Raw genomic sequence first — 10,496 nt, forward strand, 5'->3', positions numbered from 1 at the left:
AATGCCATTTGCAAGAATCCACCGGGGCCCAAATCAAAACAACCAATCAAAGCCCGGAGGCGTGTCTGATGAGGCCAATCACTGCTTGTGTACACTCTAGCTGTGTCCCAATTCAGGGGCTGCATCCTTTGGAGGCTGCATTTTTAAGGCCGATTGCGTCACAGCGGCGCGACTAGACTGTCCCATTTCGAAGGCTCCTTCATACACGGCTGAGAAATGTGTCCTTTTCCATGGCAACGAAGGATCCAACAGGTGGATCTTTCACCAGCCAACATATCCTGAGGTTCATTGTATGCCGGTAAGGATTCGAGAACAAGGCAGCGTCAGCAGAGGAGCGAACGGCGGCCTAGGGGACACTTTAAAATACAAGCATTGGGTTTAAACTGAGTCGAATAGCTAAAGATGGTGAAGACAGTGTCCGAAGCAAAACTCATGCTAACGTTTACGAATGCAGACCACGCCTTGGTAAATGAGACACTGAGAAGAGGGGAACTCTGAGGAATTTGGGCTGGAGTTCAGTACAACTTCTGTGGGTCACTCGAAGGCCGACCCCCCTGTGGATTAAAGATCAAGTGTAGGCGTGGACAAGGTGGAGGAGAAGGGGGTGGAGGTGGGTTGCGAAATTTCGTCACGAGTAGGAGGAGTGAAGGACTGGTATTTACAGGAAGCTGGAATTGAGAATGAGGAGTTTTGGGCGTGGTCTTTCCTCAAACTTCAGTTAAGTCATAACTCAATGTTTTGTTTTAGGGAGCAAAGAGCCGACAGAGAGAAGCACCTCCAGCTCTAATAAATGAAAAAATAAAAAACTAAAATTAAAGTTTTTGGCTCCGTCTTTAAAGAACTTTAAAATAACTTGACAGGAGCTGCGTTTCGTGATGCAGCAGTGAGGGCAGGAACAGCGGTGCTGTGACCCAAACAGGAAATCCACCGTAGAGCAGACTGTCTCATTTCAGTTCAACCTTTGCAAGTCTATGCAGCCTTCGAACGACACGCCTTCGCAGACCACGTCCTTCGAAGGATGCAGCCCCTGAATTGGGACACAGCTACTGCGGGGCAGCAGCCCCTCCCCTGTACACCGTCTCTGTCTGCACATGCTCTCCCTCAGTCAAGCTCCATTTCTTAAACAAACACCAGCAGGTAAAAATCTGTCCATCTCTCCTTCACAACAGCAGCGAACACCACAGAGACACGTAAAAAGAAGAAGACAAGTGAAGACAAGTGAGCTGGTTTATGTTCTTACCGGTGTGGCTCTTTGCCTGGCCCCCTCTTTTGCCATCCCCCTTTTACCCTGTTCTTCAGCGGTCAGGACCCCCATGGACCCTCACAGAGCAGGTACTATTTGAGTGGTGGGTCATTCTCAGCACTGCAGTAACACTGACGTGGTGGTGGTGTGTTAGTGTGTGTTGCGCTGGTGTGAGTGGATCAGACACAGCAGTGCTGCTGGAGTTTATAAACACCTCATTGTCACTGCTGGACTGAGAATAGTCCACCAACCAAAAACATCCAGCCAACAGCGTCCTGTGGGCAGCGTCCTGTGACCACTGATGAAGGACTAGAGGATGACCAACACAAACGAGCTATCGTCTCTGACTTTACCTCCACAAGGTGGACTGACAAGGTAGGGCTGTCTAACAAAGTGGACAGTGAGTGGACACAGTGTTAACAGCCAGTGTTCTGTCTTTGCACAGATGCAGCTCTACTCTGAAGGTCTTTCAGGTCACTGATTCGTCCTGTAGGTTTGGTTGTGTTGCTTGTGTTAGTCAGTAAACATGTTTTTGTGTTTATATGTGAGAAAGAAAGTTTTTCTATTGCAGTAATGAAACTAAAACCAGTCCACCTCACCGGGAATTCACTTCATTCTGCTGTTTTCCCACTTCGGAGGTGCCCAATTCCCCTGCAGGCGACTGCTTCCCCATCACACACATGTGAATTCCAATCAGCAGATCACACTCAACATATACAGTCATATGCAAAAGTTTGAGCACCTGCCAGTCAAGTGATGTTTCGTTTACTTTCTGAGTAAAAATAAGTGAACACATCCTCTACAGAGACTCACTTAAACAAGGCACTTTCTCCATATTTCACACATCAGAAAAAATAAAACAAATATAAAAGCACACATTTTAATTTATTATTTTTTTTATTTATTATTTTTTAAATTTTGCAAATGAAAAGTGATCGTACATTAAAATGTGTAGAAGTGTGTTCTTTGTAGAGGATAGTGACAGTGGTTCTATATAGAACCATGAACACTCAAAGAACCCTTTGCATGATTAAATGATTTTCTGCATGGTAAAATAGTTCTTTAAATTGATGGAGAATGTGCTGTAGATGCTTCTATAGAACCTTTTTGAAAAGGGTTCTTTTATTGTATACAAGCTTGACGTCGTAAACAATACAAGAATCCTTTTTGGTACCATATAGAACCCTTTTCAAAATTCTATGTATGTGTACGCATAAATGGTTCTTTGCATGGGAAAACTGATTCAGATTGATGGAGAATGTGTTTGTTCTATGTAGCACCAAAACGGGTTCTGCTATTGTTACAATGTCAAGCATGTAACAATAGAACAACCCTATTTGATGCTGTATAGAACCATTTTTAAAATGTACTGTACGGTTAGACACTTTATTAAGGTGAAGATCAGGAGTTTTAATAAATGAAGTGCAAACTAGCTATAAATACTTAGAAAAGAATGTTCAGAACGTTCATATATTGAGAATTTCCCTGTTGTGGGACTAATAAAGGACTATCTTATATATAATCATATATTTTTTCCCTAATACAATATGGTGATAACATCATAATCCATGATAAAAGGTTTGGTATTTATTGTGATTTCTTTCAGAAATAAGAGACAACAAGTGCAAAGTTTAAGATTTACAATTCAGTTTTTATTTTAAATGTGTCTACTTGGTACAAACTGTAAAAAATTACCTCTTAATGTAAAAGGAAATAAATATTTAAACATTTGTAGCACTGTTGTAAAATAATCAAATGCTATATCCCATAATGCACTGTTAGAGAATCACTCACTGTGCTGAAATCATTCTAGTCCATGTTAATAAACTAATACAGTGAAACAGCTCTGTAATAACAGAATTCCCAGTAACATCAACACAGTCAGGATTAGACTTTCACTCTGATGCAGCTTTAGTGATCGTCACTCTCACTTTCTATTTCACACGGTTTGGACATCAGGGCAGGATGTAACTGACACTCCTTAAACACAGTGGAGGTAAAACCTGCTGTACCTGAACAGTTTATATTAACGCAGCACTGAAAAAGGCTTTCTTACCCTCAGAAATCAGCTATCGCCAGCGATAACAGACTGGAATAATTCAATATGAATAGTTTCTGACTCGCAGGAAGTGCAGACTGTAAATCTTAATACCAGTGTTTGTCAGTAGAAGAGGAGATATTTTATTACAGTTTCAATCTGATGAAAAGTTACTGTTCTGTGTTCAGTCTTGTTAAAGAAACCCAAGATGGTTCATTTTTTACATTGACATCAAAATCAGTGAATACAGACTGAACTAAATGTACATGCAATTAATTATTTACCTAAATATGAAAACAGTAACAGCTCTAGATACACATACAGCTGATTGAAATGGAACATCAGAAACTGATCAGTGCTGTATTTCAGTGCAGTGACTGTATTATACAGTCCACATAATCGGTGACTACATTCAAAAAAATAAACATTCAAAAAATGTAATTGTTCAGAATGTCTATGAATGAGTTAGCATCTAAAAAGGAATAATACAATAGAAATACAAATTAACTTAATTCATACCTCATTTGCTGAGGTAAGGCACATTTTTAGATAGATAAACAGATAAACAGCAGCGCAACATTCATCTGAAATGGCAGCAACTACTATTTTGTAGGTGGCTTGTGTTTGGCTTATTTAGCTGATTTTTCCTATTCAGTATCAAAAACAGTGTTTTTGAGGTTTCCATCCACCAGTTTTTTGTGAATTTAGAAAATCAAATAGATGGAATCAAGAAGGTCCAAAATGTAAAAAAAAACACCCAATTATTATAAAAAGAGTTTTAAGCTAGGACAAGGTAAAAATTTTAGAATATCTCTAAAGCTGAAATGCAAAAAAGAGTGATGGAAAAAAGTGTTTTTCGAATAAACGATGACTATCAAGCTGTAATTCTCATGGTTCTGTGATTCCTACAGACGAACCGATCGCAGCGCGGAGCTTTTCAAAGGTCACTTTAGACAACCTAATGGTGGGAGATTTCAGCTCACAAAAAAATAAAAAATAATAAAACTGCAAAAGGCTGTAAAGGTGATTCTACCAGACCAAAACAGTTAAATCTCTCCATCCTGTTTGTTTCAGTGCAGCTCCTCATCACCGGCGCCGTCTAAGGCTTCTTCACATTACTGTAGTGGATGGAAACACAACATCTTTCGCTTTTCTCTGCTGAAATTTCATAAATGTGCATCATTTTACACTTTAATACAGGCTGCACTGACGTGTCATTAACTTCCACTTTGAGCAGACAAATGAAAATCCTTTAGCTGCCAATCAAATCTTACTGCTGCTCTGAACAAACATTTGACTCCTCTAAAGACTGACGAGCACTAGACTAGCTTACATCAGCTGCAGCAGGAAAACAAGGTGTTCAGGACTGACGGACCTTGACTGAGCAACGGAGCCCTGAAGGATGGTTTTATAAAGCGCTTCTAGATGGAAATCTCTGGCATGTCACTCACAGAAAACACCAAAAAAGACATGAAATGTGTAACACAGGACTGTTAGCAGTGCGGTATAAAATGGACTTGATGCATGGCTTCTTTCAGACGGTGCAAATGACCGATCACCATCTCCGCTCTAAATGTCCATCGTTGGTCAGAGTGATGACACTGCAGTGATACAGTCTCTTCATCCAAGGCGAGAAAATAACAAACTCAATGCGGTGGTTTTCCATTTTGGTGGTTTATGGATTGCTCTTCGTCAGCGGAGGCTCTGAATAATGTTTTTGTTGTGCTTTTCTGTGTCCGTCGTCTGAGGAAAAAGATAATTAACACTGCTAGGCCGGCTGTGAGGAGAGTGATCAGAGCTCCAAGGAGAACATAATGTCCCCTGTCTCCTGATAGTGGACCGCCAGCTCTGTCTTCTAGAAAAGGAAATATAAGAAACATATGAGCCGTGCTGACATTATTGGCACCACATACTCCTAAACATTAAGATGAAAAAAGTGCTCTGGAGCGACGCTGTAGAGCAGAGGCCTTCAAATCCAGACCCTGAATCCAGTTTCCAGTCCTGGGTTTTGTAATAACTGGTAGTTTTGACACTAAGTGGCCAATCAGTTACATCAACAGTTACTAACAGTTATTACAAAATCCAGGACCGGAGAGCGGATCGGTAGACCTCCTCTATAGAAGATCCTCTTTATGCTTCCCAAAAGAACAGAAGTGTTCTTTAAAGAACCACATGTGAGTGTGACCTTTTTAAAGTTTCAAGAAATACAGGGACTCTACACCTGATGGTTACCTAGAACCGAACGTCTGCTGAATCAAACTGTGGTGAAATGTGAGAGTTTAAGATACACATGACGAATCATTTAAAGATTCATTATCTAACCGAATGTCTGTGAGGTCTCTGTTGTTTATCTGAATCTACTGTATCGACTGTAATTGTAACTCCAGGAAACAGTGAGTGTTTATTTATCTATTTTTGTTTTCCTCTTCCCTGTTCCTTTTATCTGTTTCTGTATTCCTAAACGGTTCTTGGCTTAAATAAAGGTGCTACAGGAGAACCACTTTGTTTGTCTAAAAAAACTTTTCAATGGTAGTTTAAAGAAGCTCCACGTAATTGAAAAAAACCCTAGATTGGTATAGAACCTTTTTATTATGTGAAGGTTCCTCTTACACATGCACACACACACATCTCACAAATATGGTTCTTTAGGGAACCAAAAGTGGTTCTTCTATGGCATTACTCAGAGTCCTAATGTTAAACCTTTAACCTGTATAGAACCTTTACACTGTGCAGATGTTCTTAACTTTAAAAAGGTTCTTCATACTCATGCTCAAAATGTTGTTTTTCTATGGTTCTACAGCTCCAGAGAGCTGTTTTAGTCCTGGGTATTTTTAAAGGTGTGTATGAAGAAGGATTTTAATCTCACCTAAGAACAGGTCGATGTTCCGTCTGATCTCCTGCCCCAGATCTTGGTTCTTCAAGATGAAGGTGATGGAGGAGTTGGTGCCCCGTGTGAGGTTGAGTTTACTGTTGATGCTGTAGAGCCTGGTGTGTTGGTCCTGCTCCAGCTGCGTTTGCGTCTCCTCTGTGACGTCCTCCATGTTTCCCATCAGCCATTGCAGTGAGGGGGAGGGGTAACCTCCCTGTGATGTCAGCAGGAGGTCCACCTGCCCATTACTCAACAGGTTGATGTGCAGATGAGGCTCCGGGTAGAAGGCTATAGAAAAGAACATCATATTAAAACACCTGGTAATACTTCATATAAAAACACGTGTAAATGAATAATAACATATTAAAAACATGAAAGCCGATATTTTCACTTCCAGCTGCCTTTCAGCAAAGAGGATCACAAGCTGACAGCTTATCTGAACACAACTATTATTGTATAATGTGTATATTATACTGGATATTATGAATGAAAAAATATATTGAATCTATATTGATTCTCAGGAATAACAAAAAATAATGTATTGAATTTAACATTCCTCAAAATGTAAAGACTAGAGTTTGTGATGTTGTGAAAACATGTTAAAACCTGAAATCTGATACTTGTAATTCTAGACTAGAGATTGAGTGCAGGTTTCACTATAAGATAAAGATCAGAAGCTGACAGCTTATCTAAGCAGCAAAAGAAACTCTATTATCTACATCACTTTTTACACAACAAAAACCCTCTAAACCCAAACCGAAACCCACAGCGCCTCCATGACCCTTATAAGTCAGCATTTCTGAGACCACAGTCAACAGCTTGTGAATTTCCTGGTAAATTATGCTTATTATAAACTTCCATGTTTGTTTATTTAAATGCACTGGACACTTTATTAGAAATTTCTACCTTGTGCTTCGCCTTACTGGCAACTTATGTGGGTTGTGGTGCACTGACCAGTAGACTGAGGCCTCACATGAGCCTAAGGTCTCCATGCCCAATGCCAAGCATGGGCTAGAGGGGTATAAAGCCCCCCAGCATTGGACTGTAGAGCAGTGGAGCTGTGTTCTCTGGAGTGATGGAGCTCCATTTAATACCTTTGGGATGAGTTGGAGTGACCCAGAACTGACCATCCAACATCAGTACCTGACCTCACTAATGCTCAATCAAATCCTCACAGCAATGTTCAACATCTAGTGTAAAGCCTTCCCAGAAGAGTACTGGGGTACTGTACGTTATGTGAACCATTGGTGGTCTCCAGTAAAGTGGACAGAGTGTATCTTCCCTACTGTAAAGCATCCTTACCTGCTACTTTCAGTCTGAAGCTTTTCTTCTGGCTGCCGATCTGTGTGCTGACCGAACAGGTGTATATTCCATCATCCTCCAGGGTGACCCGGTCCAGCCTGAGTGATGCATTTCCCTTCGCCATCTCCTGGTGGTACAGGCTGGTGCGGTTGGCATAGTGCGGATCCTGTCGGTCCAGCTGGTCTTGGCTGTGGTAGAAGCTGTGGACCACCTCCAGGCCACGCTGCCATGTGATCACGCTGCTGCTCACATCCCAGGAGCCTCCGGTGGGAAAGCTGCAGGACAGAACCACGGACTGCCCATAAACCCCAACCTGACCACCACTGGGCACTGAGATCTCGAACTCAGCTGAAGGGCAGACAGAGAGAGAGGACAGGTGAGGGGGCTGTACGGAGAGCTGGGCAGGGTAGTTTGAAAGAGTAGTGATGACTGAATCCTGAACACACTGTCCGATATGTATTCAGTAACATATTCCATTACAATACATGAAAAAGTTCCATATCACTGCTGTCGGAAGAAACCTTCTATCTCCAAAATGAGAACTTTACAGGAGAAGGAAAAAATCTACTTTACTTTTAATGTAAGTCAATGGAACCAGAGTTTCTTCCAAGTCATTTTAGGGCATTTCTGTTGTCACTCAATAAAAAAAATATATACATACATATAAACCGTCTTTAAACTAAACCCAATCATAGTTTTGTGTATTTTTTAAAAATGGTTTATATTTATGTATATATATTTTTATTGAGTGCATAGGTATTTTAACAGTATTCTCCTAAAAATGTAAAAAGTAACTTTATTCTGTGTACTGCTTTAAAAAATGTAACTTAGACTGAATACAGATGCTTAATATCTGTTCTTTCCTGATACTTGTCTTCCGTTATATCCCAACTCTGGTAATAAGAGATGTTATATTACAGACCAAATGTCTGAAAGCAACACTGATGCTGTTAGTCACTAATATATTAAGAACACATTCCATTTTAAATGACTGTGTGGGTGCAGTGATTTATTTCTCAACGATGACTTGCAGTATAAAAATGATGACTCATAGTGTATAAATATGATGACATTGTTTAGGTTTCTGGGTCATATTACAGACACTACAGACATCTAATCTGATCTGTTTAGTCATCATGACACCTTCAGTACGGACTGAATTTGGGACAGTAGCTGTTCCAGGTCCCAACTTCATCATCTCATCATTGACTCCAGATAAGAAAACAGCATCACACAAACATCCTAACTAGACTAAACCTCCTAAATCCTGTCTTAACTTTAGGATGAACCCCAACAGGGTCCTCACTTCTGTTTAAGGTCCGTTTCTATGGTTTTTAGGCAGCTGAGTCAGCAGCATAGTTCACTACCAGCATAATGAGCTCCATTTATTTCTACTGTAAAACGCTGCTTTCACTGCGAGATGATTTTCTTTTCTAACTCTGCGTTTTAAAGATCTCAGACGCTGCAGACTCGATCTCCACCGCCCCTCTGATCACCTTCGTGTGTTAATGTTGATGATGAAATATTACAGTGATGGTGGTGAATAATGAGGAGACGGAGCTGAACGTGTGTCTGTTTATTAGGAGGAGTAACGTTAGCACGCTCGGCTAAAGCGTTTGGGAAACGGAGACTGGAGAGCAGTAAAGCTCTGATAAACAGCCCGAAGCGCTGACACGATATTCTTAACTCTCAGTTTATCGCGCTTTAGTTTTATTTTACCTTTTTAGACCAGTTACAGTTGCTAATGTTAGCATTCTGGCTAACTAACCTGATAATTGTGATTACGTGTTCACGTTTGAACTGTGTGTGAATGGTCGGTTGCCTGGCAACAGACATGACAGTTGATTGTCGACTCCGACTGAGCAGGTTAAGATTTCCTAACTTGGGATGAGACAAAGATGCTGAAAGATAAGATGAAATTCCTACAGTGAGGTAAGACTGACTTCTGTAATATACATTTATGAAAAACTGTTTCTTGACCTGCCAGACCTTAACTTAAGACAAGAAGACGTTTCTGTAATTCGGCCCCAGGTCCTCAAAATACGACACTGATTAACAGACGAGCCAAACAGTCCGAGACCGAAACACCTACAGAAACTCCAGAGTGAACCGTCGGGTCCAGTTTCTCCATCGGTTTCGAGGGAACTGTGTTATCTTGCCCACTCACCTGCTTCGTGTTCCACTTTCCCGTTCCACCGTAAAAAGTGCCGCTGTCACGCCTACCAGCTGCCCGCAGCAACTTACCATTTAAGGTGGAACGGGGAGTTAGAATACACAGCTCGAATAAGATGTTTGAGCCTCGTAATAAAACATCTCCACTGAGCCAGACGGGCATTTATTTTACTGGAAGCGCTACCGGACTCTGTGTCCGGCCCGGGATTTCACAATCTGGGTCTGTCCGGTTTCGAGATTAAGATTCACAGCTTCACTCCATTCATTCACTTTTACTTCTAGCCTAACGTGAGTATTAATAGAGTATCTGAGAGCAGTAATAAAGCTGAGACTTACTGTAAGAGGAGACTCCAGAGAGCAGAAGCAGGAGGCAATAAAGCGACGCTGGAAGCTTCTCTGTTTCTATCATATCACGGCTCTGAATCAGCAGCTGATCCGACTTTCACAGCTCCACTCGCTCCGCTGAGGACCGACTGAGCGAAACTCTATGAAGACTTAAGTAACCTACGTAGAAGTGGGCGGGTTCTACAGTCACATGGGCGGAGCCGTTACTATTTTGGAGCACAGACTAAATAAATAAACAGAACAAATTATCGAAACCATTAGAGTCTAGCGTGATAATACATATATAATAATGACGTTGAAGGTAAACTAAAGATGTTAGATGGCCATAATTTAGTGGTTTTAATCATTACTATTTAACTACACACTTAAAAAAGATGGTTCTTCAAGGGTTCTTTAGCAAGGGGAACGGTTCTTCTAAGAACTATAAGTTATATATAGAACCATTTGCATGCTCAAAGCGTTCCCTGCATGGTGAAATGGTTCCTCAGATTGATGGAGAATGCGCTGTGTGTGGTTCTATATAGAAC

The 10,496-nt window shown here is 41.0% G+C and overlaps 1 protein-coding gene across 1 annotated transcript; it reads right to left on the reverse strand.

The window, feature by feature from the left end:
* Positions 1-3,628: 3,628 nt before the first annotated feature.
* Positions 3,629-10,115, reverse strand: zgc:153911 (uncharacterized protein LOC768172 homolog). Its single transcript, XM_036575234.1, has 4 exons — positions 9,961-10,115; positions 7,453-7,800; positions 6,148-6,438; positions 3,629-5,136 (listed from the first exon to the last, which is right to left on the reverse strand). Exons 1-4 carry the CDS (start codon positions 10,031-10,033, stop codon positions 4,928-4,930), a joined length of 921 nt encoding a protein of 306 aa, XP_036431127.1. The 5' UTR covers positions 10,034-10,115; the 3' UTR covers positions 3,629-4,927.
* Positions 10,116-10,496: the final 381 nt, after the last annotated feature.

Source organism: Colossoma macropomum, unplaced genomic scaffold (genome assembly GCF_904425465.1).
Source record: "Colossoma macropomum unplaced genomic scaffold, Colossoma_macropomum, whole genome shotgun sequence".
Lineage (NCBI taxonomy): Eukaryota > Metazoa > Chordata > Actinopteri > Characiformes > Serrasalmidae > Colossoma > Colossoma macropomum.

Bases quoted from the DNA above. Each gene is read 5' to 3' on its own strand.
- zgc:153911 (XM_036575234.1), bottom strand. From the start codon at position 10,033: ATGATAGAAACAGAGAAGCTTCCAGCGTCGCTTTATTGCCTCCTGCTT. The intron at 7,801-9,960 runs GTAAGTCTCAGC...TCTGCCCTTCAG, and splicing joins CTCTGGAGTCTCCTCTTACA to CTGAGTTCGAGATCTCAGTG. The intron at 6,439-7,452 runs GTAAGGATGCTT...TCTTTTCTATAG, and splicing joins CTTCAGACTGAAAGTAGCAG to CCTTCTACCCGGAGCCTCAT.